The sequence below is a fragment of the Oncorhynchus tshawytscha genome, linkage group LG25 (assembly GCF_018296145.1).
Source record: "Oncorhynchus tshawytscha isolate Ot180627B linkage group LG25, Otsh_v2.0, whole genome shotgun sequence".
Classification (NCBI taxonomy): domain Eukaryota; kingdom Metazoa; phylum Chordata; class Actinopteri; order Salmoniformes; family Salmonidae; genus Oncorhynchus; species Oncorhynchus tshawytscha.
Genome location: NC_056453.1, coordinates 38,780,390 through 38,801,551, shown reverse-complemented (window position 1 = coordinate 38,801,551; position 21,162 = coordinate 38,780,390). Strand labels below are relative to the sequence as shown.

The following is a 21,162-nucleotide window of genomic DNA, read 5'->3' as shown; positions in this document are numbered from 1 at the left end:
TGTCTGTAAACAATTGTTAAAAAAATTACTTGTGTCATGCAAAAAGTAGATGTCCTAACCGACTTTGCAAAAGTATAGTTTGTTAAGAAGACATTTGTGGAGTGGTAGAAAAACAAGTTTTAATGACTACACTTCCGACTTCAACTGTACGTACAGTCACTGTGGGGACGACATCATCGTCCCCACAGTGGAGAGGGTAGTGAGTTTTAAGTTCCTCGGCATACACATCACAGACAAACTGAATTGGTCCACCCACACAGACAGCATCGTGAAGAAGGCGCAGCAGCGCCTCTTCAACCTCAGGAGGCTGAAGAAATTCGGCTTGTCACCAAAAGCACTCACAAACTTCTACAGATGCACAATCGAGAGCATCCTGTCGGGCTGTATCACCGCCTGGTACGGCAACTGGTCCGCCCACAACCGTAAGGCTCTCCAGAGGGTAGTGAGGTCTGCACAACGCATCACCGGGGGCAAACTACCTGCCCTCCAGGACACCTACACCACCCGAAGTCACAGGAAGGCCATAAAGATCATCAAGTACAACAACCACCCGAGCCACTGCCTGTTCACCCTGCTATCATCCAGAAGGCGAGGTCAGTACAGGTGCATCAAAGCTGGGACCGAGAGACTGAAAAACAGCTTCTATCTCAAGGCCATCAGACTGTTAAACAGCCACCACTAACGTTGAGTGGCTGCTGCCAACACACTGACTCAACTCCAGCCACTTTAATAATGGGAATTGATGGGAAATGATGTAAAATATATCACTAGCCACTTTAAACAATGCTACCTAATATAATGTTTACATACCCTACATTATTCATCTCATATGTATATGTATGTACTGTACTCTATATCATCTACTGCATCTTTATGTAATACATGTATCACTAGCCACTTTAACTATGCCACTTTGTTTACATACTCATCTCATATGTATATACTGCACTCAATACCATCTACTGTATCTTGCCTATGCCGCTCTGTACCATCACTCACTCATATATCTTTATGTACATATTCTTTATCCCCTTACACTTGTGTCTATAAGGTAGTAGTTTTGGAATTGTTAGCTAGATTACTTGTTGGTTATTACTGCATTGTCGGAACTAGAAGCACAAGCATTTCGCTACACTCGCATTAACATCTGCTAACCATGTGTATGTGACAAATAAAATTTGATTTGATTTGATTTGATCGATGCACTTATTGATGAAGCCGATGAATGAAGTGGTGTACTCCTCAATGCCATTGGATGAATCCCGGAACATATTCCAGTCTGTGCTAGCAAAACAGTTCTGTAGTGTAGCATCCGCGTCATCTGACCACTTCCGTGTTCAGCGAGTCACTGGTACTTCCTGCTTTAGTTTTTGCTTGTAAGCAGGAATCAGGAGGATAGAATTATGGTCTAATTTACCAAATGGAAGGCGAGGGAGAGCTTTTTATGCATCTCTGTGTGTGGAGTAAAGGTGGTCTAGAGTTTTTTTCCATCTGGTTGCACATGTGACATGCTGGTAAAAATGTGTTAAAACTGAATTAAGTTTCCCTGCATTAAAGTCCCCGGCCACTAGGAGCACTGCTTCTGGGTGAGCATTTTTTTCTTTGCTAATGGCCTTATAGAGTTGGTTGAGAGTGGTCTTAGTGCCAGCTTCGTTCTGTGGTGGTAAATAGTCGGCTACGAATAATACAGATGAGAACTCTCTTGGTAGATAGTGTGGTCTACAGCTTATCATTAGGTACTCTACCTCAGGTGAGCAATACCTCAAGACTTTTTTAATATTAGACATTGTGCACCAACTGTTATTGACAAATAGACACACACCCCCACCCCTTGTCGAAAAACCTGCTAGCTTTATATTGTCCGTTTCGTCGGTCAGCCACGTCTCGGTGAAACATAAGATGTTACAGTTTTTAATGTCCCGCTGGTAGGGTAATCTTAATTGTAGGTCATCAATTTTATTTTCCAATGAAAGCACATTAGCAAGAAGAACGGATGGCAGTGCAATTTTACTCGCTCGCCCCTGGATTCTCAGAAGGATCTCCGATCTGCGGCCCCTTTTCCGGAGTCTTTTCTTCACGTCAAATAGTGTGGATTTGGGCCTGTTCCAGTGAAAGCAGGATATCCTTCTCGTCGAACTCGTGTAAGGAAAACGTTTCTTCCAGTCTGTGGTCAGTGATCGCTTTTCTGATGTCCAGAAGTTATTTTCGGTCATAAGAAACGGTAGCAGCAACATTATGTACACGGCAAGTTATAAAACAAGTTACACAAAATGCAAACAAATAACAAAATAGCACAACTGGTTGAGAGAATGTAAAACGTCAGCCATGTTCTTCGGCGCCATCTTAAACACAATTAACACGCTAGTTAGCTACCGCACGTTCTTGTCAAACTGTTAACGGAGTAGCTAGCAAGCAACAAGTTATGCCAAATAACAGTCTAAAAACTACTTGAGGGCAAATAAATCAGATTTTACCGTTCAGAGAAGTCTTATGGCCAGGAATCAAATTTCTATCTGACGTCAAACAACCTACAAAGCTGGCTTGAAATATCCGATTCCATGTAAATTTTGGCTGGTCAGACTGCAGGAAAGAGAACAGATTTGAATCAGATATGCAAAAAAAATGGCTTTGAGTCACTTCAAACTGTCAATGTGAACAAGGCTTTAGACAAGCTAGCTACTCTAACTTGATTGATAGTCTTATTAAATGGCTTCTTGGTAGCTTGTTATGAGATTGGGAACCTATATGGGCTATCTAAAGCCAACTCCACAAAAATGCTCCGTGGCTAGTAGTACTACAGAAAAACAAAAACTAAAGTGTAATTTTGATTTGTAAAACATTTTTAATGGACAAATCTGAGGGGGCACTAGCCCCCAATTGGCATGACACCTCTGGACAGTTAATTTATTTTGTGGAATAAATATCAGAATTGGGCTGCCTGTGTGAACACAGCCATTGTGACCATAGCAACGCTATTCCTCTAACGCTGTCGTCTCACGTCTGACTTTATTGTAGACCGGGGTGTATTCACTAGGAACTAAAGAGAACGAAACGGGGCTGGACCTTGGTGAATTTGTCAAATAGAAACGCTAGTTTTCGTTGCAAAATAAAACGGTTTGGACTAATGATTACACCCCGTAGTAAATGTTCCCTCTCTCCCAATTGCCAGCATCTGTTGCTCATTTCACAATCGTCCCGCCCATGCTGTGGTCTATTAGTCAAAGAGTTCTTCTGGTTTAGATGACTTTCTACTGTCTCTACTCTCCTACTATGCAGACAGATAACTGCCACTAAAGAAGACTCGTCACAGGTAAGTGGATATGGGGACATTTTAACTTTTTATTTTCTATGTTTAGCTTTGTGTTGTGAAAAGGGAGGAGAGAGATCTCAGAGTAGTGACTTGCTGTTTCTCTGAGGGTGATCGATGGTAATCGGTGCAAAACATGAACTTTAACAAATACCATCAAGTTTACTGCTTTTTTCTTTTTAGGATTTATTCAGATTTTTAGGAGAATTAAATCAAAAGAGGGGAAAGTAATTTTATTATCATCATTATTCAACTGAATGGGGAAAAAAAAGGTGATAGCACAGCCAAGATTATAAAATACATTTTATTAAGACCTTTTTTTAAGGTAAAATGTTTGCTGTCTCTATTCTCCACCAAATGTCAAAGTTTTCACAGATGTGTTGTACAGGGCTAATCTGAGGATCAAGGTTTTCCTTCCATTCCCTGGTCATCTATCTTCAAACAAACACTGAAGAATAAGTCAGGGAAAGTAAATAGTTAACATTTTTAATGACCTCCGTCTTACAGTAGTTTGATAAATGTTTACTGGTGAATTCATTACATTTTGGTATGTTTCAAAGATTTACTCTACACTACTTTGACAACACAAACTGAATCCAGGACAGCTGAACGCATTCTTCCTTCTCCCTACTCAGCCATCAGCCCAACGACAGGCTCCTGCGAACTACAATCTCAAAACTGTGTTTTAACATTGATAATCAACGCATGCGATATGGGCTTGGAAATATATGGCCTTTTAATTTATTTTATTTCATCAGCGAGACAGAATGTAACTGTTCCACAGCCATACAGCTATGGATGCTGCCATCTAACCAAACTACACTTCCTCAGTAAAGCTTACACACAGGTGTCCGGAGCACGCTAGATGGCTAACTCCAGAGGGGGGTGTAGATGTCTCCCACACTACCTCCGGAGGTGGACGTCTGTCTGGTTTACAAGCACTGTAACATGGAGATATGACCATAACAGATGTCTCCCACACACAGACTCAACCTTTTGCATCCGTGTCATTCTAGGGTATGAGACAGAATGAGTAGTGCCATTTGAGGCTACCTTCATTTTTTTTTAAAGTAGTCAATTTTCTTCATAATTGTCGGATCCCTCCTGGTGACCTGGTTGGACATGACTCCAACAGGGTCACCAAGAGGGATCAGCCAATGAATTGGAAGTCCCACCCAGTTGACTACATTAAAGTGGGGGAAGCACTCAATGGCGCTGCCTGTGCTAATACAGACTTTGGGCCACTAAAGTTCTTTATCATTCTCTATTCTGCCACAATACCTCCTGGAGGTAGTGTGTGAGTCATCTACTGTACCCCACATACCCCTCTCTGAGTGGTACAGCATATAGACAATAGCTCTCCCACATCACATGCCCCTGCAAGAATGACCTTTAATACCAGTAGACTATATATATATATATATATATATCTTTCTTTTTTTCCTCTTTTAGCCCAATTGAAAATGTAAAGGCTTTTATAATATCCACACTCTTTTGAATCGTGGCATTGATCAAGTGTGCAACACTATGTGCGGTATGGTTTTAGATGAGTAGCTTCTGTGTAGTTTGTATTGCTATCTTTCTTTTGTTAGTCTAAATGTTACGGTATGTTAATAGCTGCACTCCCACATGAAGCAGGAATGTGGCTTTGGCCACTCCACATCCCAAGGCTAGGGTAAACAGACAAGGTTAATCTGACGTTAAAGAGTATGTATTTCACTCATGTAAATCCAATCGGAACGTATGTAGCGCCCTAAAGCCATGTTATCCGCCCAGCACTGTGTTTACCATGTCATTGTAGTCAGAGGGAGGTGACCGATGAGGTATAGAAGTGCGTGTTCTCATACAGGTGCTAATGATTGTACTCTGTCAGAGTAGCTGTGGACTTTCAAAACGTTCCTCGTGGTTCGTCACAGCCAGGGGGAGGAGCATGAATTCCAAAGACCTTTTTTTTTTTTTTTACATAACTGTTTTAATTCTATATAGACCACTACTTTTGACCCGAGCCACTTGGGACAGAGACATTTCCTCAGCGTAGAGTTGTGATTCTGGTTTCCTGGTGTTTCCAGTACTTCTGGCAGGAAAATAACCTCTCCCTCAACGTCAACAAAACAAAGGGTCTGATCGTGGACTTCAGGAAAACATCCTTGGGACCGCAGTGAATAAGGTGAAAAGTTCAAGTTCCTCAGCGTACATATCACTGACATTCTGAAATTGTCATCCCACACAGACATGAGGCTGAAGAAATTCCTTCTTGGCCCCTACGACCCTCACTAACTTTAATATGTACAATTGAGAGCATCCTGTCGGGCTGTATCACCGGCTGATACGGCAACTGTACCTCCATGCAACTGCAGGGCTCTCTCGAGGGTGGCGAGGTCTGCCCAACTCATCACCGGGGGCACACTGCCTGCCCTCCAGGACACCTACTGCACCCAATGTCATAGGAAGCCTAACATGATAATCAAGGACATCAACCACCCGAGCCACTGCCTGTTTACCCCACTATCATTCAGAAGGCGAGGTCAGTACAGGTGCATCAAAGCTGGGACCGAGACACTGAAAAACAGCTTCTATCTCAAGGCCATCACTGTTAAATAACCATCACTAGCCGGCTTCCACCCGGTTACTCGACCCTGCACCTTAGAGGCTGCTGCCCCATGTACACTGCTCAACAAAAAAAAAGAACACTTAAACAACACAATGTAACTCCAAGTCAATCACACTTCTGTGAAATCAAACTGTCCCCTTAGGAAGCAACACTGATTGACAATAAATGTCACATGCTGTTGTGCAAATGGAATAGACAACAGGTGGAAATTATAGGCAATTAGCAAGACACCCCCAATAAAGGAGTGGTTCTGCAGGTGGTAACCACAGATGACTTCTCAGTTCCTATGCTTCCTGGCTGATGTTTTGGTCACTTTTGAATGCTGGCGGTGCTTTCACTCTAGTGGTAGCATGAGACGGAGTCTACAACCCACACAGTGGCTCCGGTAGTGCAGCTCATCCAGGATGGCACATCAATGCGAGCTGTGGCAAGAAGGTTTGCTGTGTCTGTCAGCGTAGTGTCCAGAGCATGGAGGCGCTACCAGGAGACAGGCCAGTACATCAGGAGACGTGGAGGAGGCCGTAGGAGGGCAACAACCCAGCAGCAGGACCGCCTACCTCCGCCTTTGTGCAAGGAGGGGCAGGAGGAGCACTGCTAGAGCCCTGCAAAATGACCTCCAGCAGGTCACAAATGTGCAAGTGTCTGTTTCTGACTGTTTGAGCAGACTCCATGAGGGTGGTATGAGGGCCTGACGTCCACAGGTGGGGGTTGTGCTTACAGCCCAACACCGTGCAAGATTGGCAAATTCGCCACTGGTGCCCTGTGCTCTTCACAGATGAAAGCAGGTTCACACTGAGCACGTGACAGACGTGACAGAGTCTGGACGCCGGGGAGAACGTTCTGCTGCCTGCAACATCCTCCAGCATGACCAGTTTGGCGATGGGTCAGTCATGGTGTGGGGTGGCATTTCTTTGGGGGGCCGCACAGCCCTCCATGTGCTCGCCAGAGGTAGCCTGACTGCCATTAGGTACCGAGATGAGATCCTCAGACCCCTTGTGAGACCATATGCTGGTGCGGTTGGCCCTGGGTTCCTCCTAATGCAAGACAATGCTAGACCTCATGTGGCTGGAGTGTGTCAGCAGTTCCTGCAAGAAGAAGGCATTGATGCTATGGACTGGCCCGCCCATTCCCCAGACCTGAATCCAATTGAGCACATCTGGGACATCATGTCTCGCTCCATCCACCAACGCCACGTTGCACCACAGACTGTCCAGGAGTTGGCGGATGCTTTAGTCCAGGTCTGGGAGGAGATCCCTCAGGAGACCATCCGCCAACTCATCAGGAGCATGCCCAGGCATTGTAGGGAGGTCATACAGGCATGTGGAGGCCACACACACTACTGAGCCTCATTTTGACTTGTTTTAAGGACATTACATCAAAGTTGGATCAGCCTGTAGTGTGGTTTTCCACTTTAATTTTGAGTGTCACTCCAGACCTCCATGGGTTGATACATTTGATTTCCATTGAGAATTTTTATGTGCTTTTGTTGTCAGCACATTCAACTATGTAAAGAAAAGTATTTAATAAGAATATTTCATTCATTCAGATCTAGGATGTGTTATTTTAGTGTTCCCTTTATTTTTTTGAGCATTGTACATAGACATGCAATCACTGGTCACTTTAATGTTCACATACTGCTGTACTCCTATATGTAAATACTGTATTCTATTCTACTATGTTTTAGTCAATGCCACTCTGACATTGCTCATCCTACTATTTATATATTTCTTAATTCCATTATTTTACTTTTTAGATTTGTGAATTGTTAGATATTACTGTGCTGTTGGAGCTAGGAACACAAGCATTTCACTACACCTGCAATAACATCTGCTACATATGTTGTGTGTGTGACCAATAACATTTTATTTGACTTATCACAAGTCAGTCATCATAACCCTCTTCTTGTCTGGTTTAGGGTTAGTGGGTTCACCAGGTTTGAGAGGGGTTAGTAGGTTTGAGCAGGGTTAAACAGGTTTGAGCGGGGTTGTCATAGATGGTACATTTGGACAGTTACTCTGCCATCACTGTATTGTTCTGGAAGGATGAAGGCTTCACCTGGTCAGAGGGAGTTCCTGTACCATGATCCATCAGTGGCTATAAACAGTCCAAAGTAAATACCCATCTGCCCCTAAAATAGAGGGATCTGAAAGAATACAGAGAGACTGTATTTTTGTGGTCAAAGGTTTAATTACAAAGGGATTATTGGGAGCAGCTCTGTTGACACGGTGAGGTAAAGTTTGCTCTCTCCATTTGTATCTATGTCCGTTTCTCCTCTCTCTGTCTCTCCAGACTCTCATGTGGTAAGAGAAGCCCCAGAGTGCACCTCTGTGGACTCATTTTACAGTCAACTCCAGCCCTCGTCTCTTTCCTCGTTGCTCCCCTGAAAACCCGAACATCCTCCTCCTCCTCGGTGACTCCCCTCTACTCCCCACATTCCTCCTCAGTAGAGGGCACACACAGCCGGCTGCTCAGGCTCAGGTCCACGATGACGAGCATGGGGCTCCAGAGGAGGCTATGGCTGTGCTTCCTGGGTGTCAGCTTCCTGCCAGTCATCTATATCATCTATTTGAACCTTGAGATCACCTGGCGCATGGACAACCTGAACCTGACACAATTCCCTGGCATCTGGTACACACAGGAACCCAAGAGGTAAACCGACAACGATGCAACAATTTAAAACTCCTGGTGGAAAATATTACACTTATAACAATGTTTCCATTCACAGTTTGAGTGAAGTTATACTGTATAAATAATATCACGACGGCTGTGACTGAAACAGCAAAGTTTCGGGATAATTTTGTAAATGCCGACAAAATCATTTGTTTCGTTTTGATCTTTTTGTGTCTGTAAAAAAAAATGTATCGTGTGAGAAATGGAGGCAGAAACGCCTTTTTTATAAGCAAATATTAATATAAGAAACATCATATAACCTGGGGAAACCATGCAGTTCAGAAGGCTACAGGTTCAATAGTTTATGCACGGCCTACCTGCACGGCCTACATGCACGGCCTGCCTGCACAGCGGTCGATGGTTGATGTAAAAAATTCCACCTTTTCCACAGAAATGCAAAAGTTTTTGTCGTGCAATAGCAGAATTCCCCTTCTCCATAAACTGTTCATTCATCATTCCCCGGCCTGTCTAAATACAGTGATCTCCATTTGTGTTAATAGACAATGACCCCAAAGCAAAAATGCATTTGGAGAGACCGTTTGGAACAAAAAGGAGTGGCAGAACAGGCCGATTTCAAATAACTGGCATTCAGATAAAATCACTGTTTAGGTGAAACCCAAGGGCTATGGCAGGGAGGGAGGGAGGGAGTGGCAGAGTGGCAGAACAGGCCGATTTCAAATAACTGGCATTCAGATAAAATCACTGTTTAGGTGAAACCCAAGGGTTATGGGAGGGAGGGAGGGACAGGCAGAGACACAGGCAGAGACAGACAGGCAGAGAGGCAGAGACAGCGTCTTATGAGAGAATGGATAGTCCATGATGCATCAGTCCTTCAGTTGTATTTCCTGGTAGCGACTCACCTTTCTGATCTCAGATTGTCACAGGTATCGGTTACGCCCTAATCCAATTTTGGTTTATTACCTTTGTCCTTCATTAAATGACTGGAGGACACAGGTCCAGATATGACTCCGTGCATTGGGGCAATATTACTCTGTAGAGCTCTTTGGCATTTTGTTGTACTGAAAATACATCCAGACTCAATCAAGCCTTATTGTTTATTTAATATAAGTGCACTTGGCCAACATCAATGTGGAGGATACAGGTCATTTTATGAGACGGACGATTGTTGTCTTTCCCTACCAAACACGATGCAGCTCTACCATTGGCACATTGAATAGCATACCACTTCTCCGTACTGTTTTACTCAGAATAAATCAAGACTGTCCCGGACGACAACAACAAAATATTGGTTGACCAAAGCCTATCGACCAGTTGAATAATTGGGGTCAGCCATAATCCAGACTCGACCACAAATTAGCCTGGAAGAAGAGAAGTTGTTGGTTAGTGTAAAATACATTTCAATAATGGTGAAATCTGACTTTATAATGACTAGGCTCAACCCATAACATTTAGAAAGACATTTTAGCTTCAGGCTCAATTTGGGTCACATGACCACAGTTGACAGAGCGTGTGCTGTTTCTGCCAAGTCAGATACAGAATCAACATATTTCAGCTGTTACTGAGGAACTTTTGTTTGTGTTAGAGAAAGATGTAAGTTTTTCCACAATTGGGTAGCAGGAGACAATGACATTTGACATTACCCAGGACAGTTAAGGTGACACCGGTTTCAGCTCGAAGGTGTGTGTTTTGTCTCTCGCCAGGTTACATGACCCTGAAGAACCTCTAGTCAATACGCTGTCAGATAATAGTAGTATCGCACCACCAACACCTTTAAGTTTAAAGGTGAAGTCCACATCCCCTGCCAGAGTCAGACCGTCAACAGAACCTGGAGCCAGGACTACCAAGGGCTCTGATCTTAAAGGTGCTCTCCTCAAGTCCGCCAAACCAACAGAGCCACCCTTCATTGGCGACAGCTACTACAGTGAAGATGCCCCACCTCAAACAGTGAGTTGAAGTTCCTTTTTCTGAGCTGTTCCTGTTACTCGATGTGTTTTGTTGTGATTGCTGTCTACTTCAGAGACCTTAGAAGGCCTGTGGTCTCCTTGCAGTCAATGCTGACTGATTGTACTTTCAGACACATGAAGCATGGAAGCACTTAAAATAATGCGCCACTTTTGTTATAAAATAAGGACAGTGGATATCTGTTTAAATCTCAGTCAGATGACATGAGTGATACTCTAGTTAACCACCAGATTACACAACCCAAAACGTCATCAATGTGTAATTCATACAGCAATTGTTAAGCTCTGGGCCATCTTAAGCAATCTCCATATTACATTATGTGGAAATAAGTTGAATAATTATCTTATTTAACTGCATGTCTCCATGGTAAAATTCCACCACTAGTTCAGTGTTAATCACGCAGATGTTCTAAGGACTTGATGTTCTGCAATGATGTTGGCTGGTGTTTGCGTGCGTGTGGGATGTCTAGTTGAATGAATGCCAATGAAAACTGGCTGGTGTTTTCTTTGGGCTCACGTATAATGGCAAATATGACATGTTTCCCAGACTGTGTTCTTGCTCTTACCCTCCTTGTGTCATCACTATAGAAGAATGTTGCAGCGTTATCACACGGTCAACCGAGACAAGGAAAGAACATTGTACATTTCATATGAACAATGGCTGAGGTTTATTTGCCAAAACAGTCATTTCAGTTTAAAAGGAAGTCTGCTTCTCAATTCAACGGCTCAGACACAAGAGGTATGTGGCAGGGTCTACAGTCAATCACGGATTACAAAAAGAAAACCAGCCCAGTCACGGACCAGGATGTCTTGCTCCCAGGCAGACTAAATAACTTTTTTGCCCGCTTTGAGGACAATACAGTGCCACTGACACTGCCTGCAACCAAAACATGCGGCCTCTCCTTCACTGCAGCCGAGGTGAGTAAGACATTTAAACGTGTTAACCCTCGCAAGGCTGCAGGCCCAGACGGCATCCCCAGCCACGCCCTCAGAGCATGCGCAGACCAGCTGGCTGGTGTGTTTACGGACATATTCAATCAATCCCTATACCAGTCTGCTGTTCCTACATGCTTCAAGAGGGCCACCATCGTTCCTGTTCCCAAGAAAGCTAAGGTAACTGAGCTAAACGACTACCGCCCCGTAGCACTCACTTCCGTCATCATGAAGTGCTTTGAGAGACTAGTCAAGGACCATATCACCTCCACCCTACCTGACACCCTAGACCCACTCCAATTTGCTTACCGCCCAAATAGGTCCACAGACGATGCAATCGCAACCACACTGCCCTAACCCATCTGGACAAGAGGAATACCTATGTGAGAATGCTGTTCATCGACTACAGCTCAGCATTTAACACCATAATATCCTCCAAACTCGTCATCAAGCTCGAGACCCTGGGTCTCGACCCCGCCCTGTGCAACTGGGTACTGGACTTCCTGACGGGCCATCCCCAGGTGGTGAGGGTAGGCAACAACCTCTCCACCCCGCTGATCCTCAACACTGGGGCCCCACAAGGGTGCGTTCTGAGCCCTCTCCTGTACTCCCTGTTCACCCACGACTGCGTGGCCACGCACGCCTCCAACTCAATCATCAAGTTTGCGGACGACACAACAGTGGTAGGCTTGATTACCAACAACGACGAGACTGCCTACAGGGAGGAAGTGAGGGCCCTCGGAGTGTGGTGTCAGGAAAATAACCTCACACTCAACAAAACTAAGGAGATGATTGTGGACTTCAGGAAACAGCAGAGGGAACACCCCCCTATCCACATTGATGGAACAGTAGTGGAGAGGGTAGCAAGTTTTAAGTTCCTCGGCATACACATCACAGACAAACTGAATTGATCCACCCACACAGACAGCATCGTGAAGAAGGCGCAGCAGCGCCTCTTCAACCTCAGGAGGCTGAAGAAATGCGGCTTGTCACCAAAAGCACTCCCAAACTTCTACAGATGCACAATCGAGAGCATCCTGGTGGGCTGTATCACCGCCTGGTACGGCAACTGCTCCGCCCACAACCGTAAGGCTCTCCAGAGGGTAGTGAGGTCTGCGCAACGCATCACCGGGGGAAAACTACCTGCCCTCCAGGACACCTACACCACCCGATGTTACAGGAAGTCCATAAAGATCATCAAGGACAACAACCACCCGAGCCACTGCCTGTTCACCCCGCTATCATCCAGAAGGCGAGGTCCGTACAGGTGCATCAAAGCTGGGACCGAGAGACTGAAAAACAGCTTCTATCTCAAGGCCATCAGACTGTTAAACAGCCACCACTAACATTGAGTGGCTGCTGCCAACACACTGACTCAACTCCAGCCACTTTAATAATGGGAAATTATGTAAAATATATCACTAGCCACTTTAAACAATGCTACCTAATATAATGTTTACATACCCTACATTATTCATCTCATATGTATATACTGTACTCTATCATCTACTGCATCTTTATGTAATACATGTATCACTAGCCACTTTAACTATGCCACTTTGTTTACATACTCATCTCATATGTATATACTGCACTCAATACCATCTACTGTATCTTGCCTATGCCGCTCTGTACCATCACTCATTCATATCTTTATGTACATATTCTTTATCCCCGTACACTTGTGTCTATAAGACAGTAGTTTTGGAATTGTTAGTTTACTTGTTGGTTATTACTGCATTGTCGGATCTAGAAGCACAAGCATTTCACTACACTCGCATTAACATCTGCTAACCATGTGTACGTGACAAATAAAATTTGATGAGATTTTTCCTATAATATAGACTAAATACAACAGAGAATCTCCATGTGGTTTCTCACTGGACTGTTTCGTCTTGATATCTTTCATAAGACAGATAAGATGTGAAGCGTTTATTTGATCCAGACTTGTGGGTGGTAAAGGAGCGCCGTACGGTTCAATGCAATCTCCAATCTCTTTATCTCTACCTTTTTTTTTGTTTAGTGGAGTGGTATGCACAACTCCCATCAAACTCTTTGTCTGCTTATCTCCCACTCGTTGACTTTCCATGATTCAGTGTTCCTCAGAAACAGTGAGTAGTTACCCTGATGATGAAGACCTAAATGGCCTCGTTTGATACAAGACCGTAGCTATGAGGGGACACCGAGGTTCGGAACCTTCTTTTTAATAAAAAAATAAGTCATGTCCATATTATGTTGTGTGTGTGTATGTGTGTATATATATGTATATATAAATATCAGTTATATATATTTGTAAGCAGTAAGGCCCGAGGGATAAGGGAGGTTCTTAGGTACAACGCAGAGTGCCTGGACACAGCCCTTAGCTTTTGTGTATTGCCAATATGCCACAAACCCCGAGGTGACTTGTTGCTATTATAAGCTGGTTACCAATGTAATTAGAGCAGTACATAAAAATAAAAATAAATCATACCCATGGTATACGGCTGTCAGCCAATCAGCATCCAGTGCTTGAATCACCCACTTTACAATGACCTTTGTGTAACTGCAGGTCTGCATGGTAAAATTACACCGTTCGTTCAGTTTTAATGATGCTGATGTTGAGTCACTTATTGTTCTATAAGGACATTAGGTTGTTCTGGTGTGTTTTTTTTTTTTGCCCCCTGTACTGTGACAATGACAGGATATGATGTCGTAGTACAGGTTTCCCAGAATCTGTTCTCTTGTGCTACCCTCTGTGTCATCGCCATAGAATGTTGTAGCGGCATCATCACTACCCAGTGCTGAGTTCATGTGTAGCGGCTAATAGCTATTAGGCTATGTGTTTGTAGATGGACTGAGGTGAATGAAGCGACAGCAGCCAAGGTGATAATGTCTGGGGTCATTTTTACTTGTTTTCACTGTTTTCCAAATAGTATTTTAGAGTTTTGAAATTGTATTGAAATACAGTAAATGAGCTTCAACTTTCTGAACGTTATTCCATCCAGGACTGTCCAGACAGTATTCGTAGCAGGGTGCCCCAGACAGACTTTGGGGTACGGTATCTGGGCAGGATCCCTGTGCTTCAGTGGGCCAAGCATGCCACTCCAGAACAGTACCAGCGCCTCCGACTGTATCCAGGGACTCATGGCTGGGCAAACCTCGACTTTAACAGTAAGTAATTTCAATTCATGTTGACATGAACGTTTTCAATGTGTTACTCCAACTATTGTTTGAAAATTGGCTGACAAATCATGTTCACTTGCCGACGACAAACAATTTAGTTCCACACCGTTGACTGCCACTGTCTAACTCCAGTGCGCTATAATCCATGGTCACCCCAATAAAGATGTTACATGGCTTCATTGATGGGAAACACGACCCTTTATGGTCAGTCGATTGAGTACATCTGCACAACTTCACAGATGCATGGGAATCTCATATCAGCTCACATCTACAAGAGTAAACGATAGAATGATTCCACTGTTTTTACCCCGTGGACTTTACCCACGCCTCCCAGCTAGTGAGACGAGACACTGACAGTTGAGTGTAGTAGTCGTCCATTGGAAATGTGCGCGAGGCAGAGATTTTCTGTTGGTTGGCTGTCTTCACCAGTTATTTTATTACATTTGAATGCATTTGTTGTTGCAGCTCTGGTGTCGACCCTATCTGTTCTCAACACGTCAGCCAACTGGCACATGTTTGATGACTGGGATCGTCGTAGCAACGGCTCACTGTGTGTCCGCTGTGCTGTCGTGGGCAACGGAGGGATTCTGAATGAGTCAAAGAAAGGCCATGAGATTGACCAGCATGACTACGTATTCAGGTGAGACGCTGTCTTTGACCTTGTTTAGTCTTGACTTCCTCAATAGCCTGCGGGGGTGGTTGGACCTTCTTAAGTGGAAGATGTTCCTTGGAATGTGTTATGTTAGGACAGTTGGTCTTCATCCTGTGTTTAATTTTGTCATTCAGGCTGGCCGATTCAAGGGCTCCTCAAGAGTCTGTTGAATGAAGCATGCATCTGGTTTCTGTGGTTACCTGAGTGTGAGGTCAATGACAGTGTTCATGTTCCTTCATGCCGTGGTTGTCGTTCAGTGTTCCTTCCTGTGTGTCCTGTGTTGTAATTGGTCGTCTTTGACAGTGATCCTGTGTTGTATAAAGATAATCATTTGGGAGGTGGTTATATTGACAGTTTGGTAAAACAGTAGGATAAAGACATGTGGGTAGAGTCCATTCCACTCCCGTCCTTTTCTTTTAAGAGCTTTGTCACAAGGGATTATATAATAGAGATGTGTTGTCTTTGTATATCCCAGCTCCCCCTGAGACACCCGCAGGGAGTGAGGTCATGGCCAGGGTCACCATTGTCCAGCACCCCTGAAGCAATTTGGGTTAAGTGCCTCAAAGGCACACGGTGGCAGATTAATTTTTCTCCACCTTGTCGGCTCTGATATTTGAACCAGCAACTTTATTTTAATTTCATTTTTAAAAAATGTTTATATTGGTTATTGACAAAGTTCTGTTTCATGCTTCTGTTGTTACTCCAGGACCAACGGAGCTGTCATTAAAGGCTTTGAGCAGGATGTGGGCTCCAGAACATCCTTCTACACGTTCTCCACCAACACACTGCGGAACTCCATGAGGAGCTACGCCGGAGAGGGCTACAGAGGACCACCGCTCTCTGAGGTGAACACTTCCATCATGATGATGATGGTTCACGATCACATTTACTCACTGGGAATAAACTTCATCCTCCATTCTTTAATTCATTTACAGACACACTCTTAACTTTCATTTACATTTTTTTTATAGTCTGATCATGCATTCCCCTCGTTCTGTCTTTATCCTGTAGGAGACACGCTATGTCTTCCTGCCAGACCATGACAGGGATTATCTGCTGATGAAAGCAGCTGCCACACACACTCCAGTAGAGAGAGGACCAGAAAGGAGCAAAACGTATGATACCGGATGGGTTCATCTCCATGGAGGTTTTGATTTCATTCCCCACAGCATCTATGTGGATTTCCATTGTAATTGAATACCCTCAATTATTCCTTCTTTATTTACTAATGTTTTATTTAACATGGCAAGTCAGTTAAGAACAAATTCTTATTTTCAATGACGGCCTAGGAACAGTGGGTTAACTACCTGTTCAGGGGTAGAACGACAGATTTGTACCTTGTCAGCTCGGGGATTCGAACTTGCAACCTTTCGGTTACTAGTCCAACGCTCTAACCACTAGGCTACCCTGCCGTCCCTACGCTCTAACCACTAGGCTACCCTGCCGTCCCTACGCTCTAACCACTAGGCTACCCTGCCGTCCCTACGCTCTAACCACTAGGCTACCCTGCCGTCCCTACGCTCTAACCACTAGGCTACCCTGCCGTCCCTACGCTCTAACCACTAGGCTACCCTGCCGTCCCTACGCTCTAACCACTAGGCTACCCTGCCGTCCCTACGCTCTAACCACTAGGCTACCCTATACTGTTATCTGTTTATGTTTTTTCCTTTTTAGACCTCCCACATACTTTGGAGGAAATGTGACCGTAGAAAAGTTGAAGATGTACCATCCAGATTTTATACGCTACATCAGAAACAGGTGTGTAAAATATATATTTTTTTTTATTAAAAGGGGGGGGAGTGAGTTATCTTAGTACAAAGCATATAGTCTTTAGGAGAGTTGTTGTGGGGCTAATCCGAATCACAGCTGAGCTCTGATTATACACACACACACCTGGACAAAGGTATTAAAGAAACCCCCTTTTGAAGTCCCAACTGTTTTGGGTGGGGAGCCACTTTATGATCGAGAACTCTTCCTACAATGGTTAAAGAGGTCCTCTGATGTTGCGGTTCCAATAATAAATGACACATGTGCGTGCACTTCTGTGAATGTGTTTTTTTTGTATTGAAATGTAACTGATCCCAACCCTGGTTGAGTGGCAGTGCCCATTTTTATCTCCATATCAAATAATTACCTTACTGTGATTTTTTTAAAATTTTTATTATTTTTTTTACCATTTTGAATTGAAAACAAAAATAGCTTCTTAGCAAAGAGAAATTTCTCAAGCGAGGATTTTGCTGAGACTCTCTGGGAGTAGTCTGAGTGGGGAGGGGGAAAACTAGCTGTTATTGGCAGAAAGGTTTGGATCTCTCTTATTGGTCTATTAACTCATTTACCACCTGGTGATGTCACCAAGGAGGCCAGAACTCCATCCCACACCATCTAACACTTAAAGGTAATTATTATACCGTGACTCTGTTCGGGTGCATACTAATCAGGCCTGTGTGGTTAGCTCTCCTCTCAACAAGGAAAAGGTGGCAGCCAGGTCTGGTCTGTCCACAACCTTTTCTCCAGCAAGGGCATTTTAGGAAAGGACAAAATCCATTGTCCCTGAAGATAATTTTTTTGGACACTATTTTAATGTGTCGACCAGCTGTATTGTTAAATGTTCTTTTGTGTTTTATGTCGTAGGTTCCTCCGGGCCCACGCCATGCAGACCAAATACAAGGACATCTACCGTCCATCAACAGGTGCTGTGATGCTGCTGGCTGCGATACACACCTGTGACCAGGTACGGTACGACCCACCAGTGCCATTAAACAATAACTCTCGGGACATGACTGCACTGACCCTCCAGTTGGCCAGCATTTACTCTGACCCTGATAGTCTTCAAAAGCCCTGTAAAACAGAAATACTACATTCTGCTCCGATCACTGCCTAAAGCAAAGGCCCATATGGTAATCATTGTTCTTGAGGCATGGAACACTAGATAACAAATAAAAAAGGCTGTGACTGCAGCAACTGACCTCTGTCCCCACCCCCTCTCTCTACCTCTCTCTCCTTCTGTCCCCACACCCTCTCTCTCCTTCTGCCCCCCTGTTTCTCTCTACCTCTCTCTCCTTCTGTCCCCACACCCTCTCTCTCCTTCTGCCCCCTGTTTCTCTCTACCTCTCTCTCCTTCTGTCCCCACCCCTCTCTCTCCTTCTGTCCCCACACCCTCTCTCTCCTTCTGTCCCCACACCCTCTCTCTCCTTCTGTCCCCACACCCTCTCTCTCCTTCTGTCCCCACACCCTCTCTCTCCTTCTGTCCCCACACCCTCTCTCTCCTTCTGTCCCCACACCCTCTCTCTCCTTCTGTCCCCACACCCTCTCTCTCCTTCTGTCCCCACACCCTCTCTCTCCTTCTGTCCCCACACCCTCTCTCTCCTTCTGTCCCCACACCCTCTCTCTCCTTCTGTCCCCACACCCTCTCTCTCCTTCTGTCCCCACACCCTCTCTCTCCTTCTGTCCCCACACCCTCTCTCTCCTTCTGTCCCCACACCCTCTCTCTCCTTCTGTCCCCACACCCTCTCTCTCCTTCTGTCCCCACACCCTCTCTCCTTCTGTCCCCACACCCTCTCCTTCTGTCCCCACACCCTCTCTTCTGTCCCCACACCCTCTCTCTCCTTCTGTCCCCACACCCTCTCTCTCCTTCTGTCCCCACACCCTCTCTCTCCTTCTGTCCCCACACCCTCTCTCTCCTTCTGTCCCCACACCCTCTCTCTCCTTCTGTCCCCACACCCTCTCTCTCCTTCTGTCCCCACACCCTCTCTCTCCTTCTGTCCCCACACCCTCTCTCTCCTTCTGTCCCCACACCCTCCTCTCCTTCTGTCCCCACACCCTCTCTCTCCTTCTGTCCCCACACCCTCTCTCTCCTTCTGTCCCCACACCCTCTCTCTCCTTCTGTCCCCACACCCTCTCTCTCCTTCTGTCCCCACACCCTCTCTCTCCTTCTGTCCCCACACCCTCTCTCTCCTTCTGTCCCCACACCCTCTCTCTCCTTCTGTCCCCACACCCTCTCTCTCCTTCTGTCCCCACCCCTCTCTCCTTCTGTCCCCCACCTGTCCCCTTCTGTCCCCTCCTCTCTCCCTTCTGTCCCCACACCCTCTCTCTCCTTCTGTCCCCACACCCTCTCTCTCCTTCTGTCCCCACACCCTCTCTCTCCTTCTGTCCCCACACCCTCTCTCTCCTTCTGTCCCCACACCCTCTCTCTCCTTCTGTCCCCACCCCTCTCTCTCCTTCTGTCCCCACACCCTCTCTCTCCTTCTGTCCCCACACCCTCTCTCTCCTTCTGTCCCCACACCCTCTCTCTCCTTCTGTCCCCACACCCTCTCTCTCCTTCTGTCCCCACACCCTCTCTCTCCTTCTGTCCCCACACCCTCTCTCTCCTTCTGTCCCCACACCCTCTCTCTCCCCACACCCTCTCTCTCCTTCTGTCCCCACACCCTCTCTCTCCTTCTGTCCCCACACCCTCTCTCTCCTTCTGTCCCCACACCCTCTCTCTCCTTCTGTCCCCACACCTCTCTCTCCTTCTGTCCCCACACCCTCTCTCTCCTTCTGTCCCCACCCCTCTCTCTCCTTCTGTCCCCCCCCTCTCTCTCCTTCTGTCCCCACACCCTCTCTCTCCTTCTGTCCCCACCCCTCTCTCTCCTTCTGTCCCCCCCTCTCTCTCCTTCTGTCCCCACACCCTCTCTCTCCCTCTCTCTCCTTCTGTCTGTCGTGTTTGAAAACAGGTGAGTGCGTATGGCTTCATGACTCCAGACTATGTGAAATACTCTGACCACTACTTTGACCGCCAATATCACCCAGTGGGTTTCTTCATTAACCATGACATGAGGATGGAGATGACACTGTGGCAACAACTCCACCGTGCAGGCCTCATCACTCTCTACATGCGCCAGTGAACTCAGGAACTAACTCACTCAAGGTTGCTACGGCAACGACCACCTCCCGTAGGATTTAAAAATTGTCAAACTGTATATTTATATATTATTGAACAAAAAAATATAAATTCAAATGGTGTCGGTTTTATGAGCTGAAATAAAACATCCCAGAAATGTTCCGTATGCACAGAAAGCTTATTTCTCTCAAATGTTGTGCACAAATTGTGAACATCTGACAGGTTTGGCATTTTAGGCAGAGTTCCTCTGTTCAGTGTCTGTGTTCTTTTGACCATCTTAATCTTTTATTGGCCAGTCTGAGATATGGCTTTTTCTTTGCAACTCTGCCTAGAAGACCAGCATCCCGGAGTCGCCTCTTCACTGTTGACGTAGAGACTGGTGTTTTGCAGGTACTATTTAATGAAGCAGCCAGTTGAGGACTTGTGAGGCGTCTGTTTCTCAAACTAGCCACTCTAATGTACTTGTCCTCTTGCTCAGTTGTGCACCGGGGCCTCCCACTCCTCTTTCTATTCTGGTTAGGGCCAGTTTGTGGTGTTCTGTGAAGGGAGTAGTACACAGCGTTGTATGAGATCTTCAGTTTCTTGGCAATTTCTCGCATAGAATGACTTCCATTTCGCAGAACAAGAATAGACTGAGTTTCAGAAGAAAGTTATTTGTTTCTGGCCATTTTGAGCCTATAATCGAACCCACAAATGCTGACGCTCCAGATACTCAACTAGTCTAAAACAGGCCAGTTTTATAGCTTCTTTAACTAGCACAACAGTTTTCAGCTGCGCTAACATAATTGCAAAAGGGTTTTCTAATGATCAATTAGCCTTTTAAAAATGAACTTGGATTAGCTAACACAGCGTGCCATTGGGACACAGGAGTGATGGTTGCTGATAATTGGTCTCTGTATGCCTATGTAGATATTCCATTTAAAAAAATGTCATTTACAACATTAACAATGTCTACACTGTATTTCTGATAAATTAGATGCTATTTTAATGGACAATTTTTTAAAAAATATTTTTTTGTTGCTTTTC

At 45.2% G+C, this 21,162-nt stretch overlaps 1 protein-coding gene across 2 annotated transcripts; it reads left to right on the top strand.

The window, feature by feature from the left end:
• The first annotated feature begins 3,160 nt into the window (after nt 1-3,160).
• Nucleotides 3,161-20,445, top strand: LOC112238292 (alpha-N-acetylgalactosaminide alpha-2,6-sialyltransferase 2). 2 transcript variants are annotated; one of them, XM_024406865.2, is made up of 10 exons: nt 3,163-3,310; nt 8,208-8,567; nt 10,250-10,493; nt 14,428-14,593; nt 15,071-15,245; nt 15,964-16,102; nt 16,269-16,372; nt 16,932-17,015; nt 17,889-17,988; nt 19,970-20,445. In XM_024406865.2, the coding sequence occupies exons 2-10, from the start codon at nt 8,404-8,406 to the stop codon at nt 20,138-20,140; spliced, it is 1,347 nt and encodes a 448-aa protein (XP_024262633.2). In that variant the 5' UTR covers nt 3,163-3,310; nt 8,208-8,403; the 3' UTR covers nt 20,141-20,445. The 2 variants fall into 2 exon arrangements, 1 of the variants encoding a protein (XP_024262633.2); XR_002951596.2 differs by lacking the exon at nt 19,970-20,445 and having other exon boundaries at nt 3,161-3,310; nt 16,269-16,446.
• The last annotated feature ends 717 nt before the right edge of the window (nt 20,446-21,162 follow it).

What these genes read in the sequence shown, in the direction of transcription:
- LOC112238292 (XM_024406865.2), top strand. Translation starts at nt 8,404, where the DNA reads ATGACGAGCATGGGGCTCCAGAGGAGGCTATGGCTGTGCTTCCTGGGT. An exon ending in GGCAAACCTCGACTTTAACA is followed by an intron (nt 14,594 to 15,070) that starts GTAAGTAATTTC and finishes TTGTTGTTGCAG; the next exon opens with CTCTGGTGTCGACCCTATCT. An exon ending in GGACCAGAAAGGAGCAAAAC is followed by an intron (nt 16,373 to 16,931) that starts GTATGATACCGG and finishes TTTCCTTTTTAG; the next exon opens with ACCTCCCACATACTTTGGAG.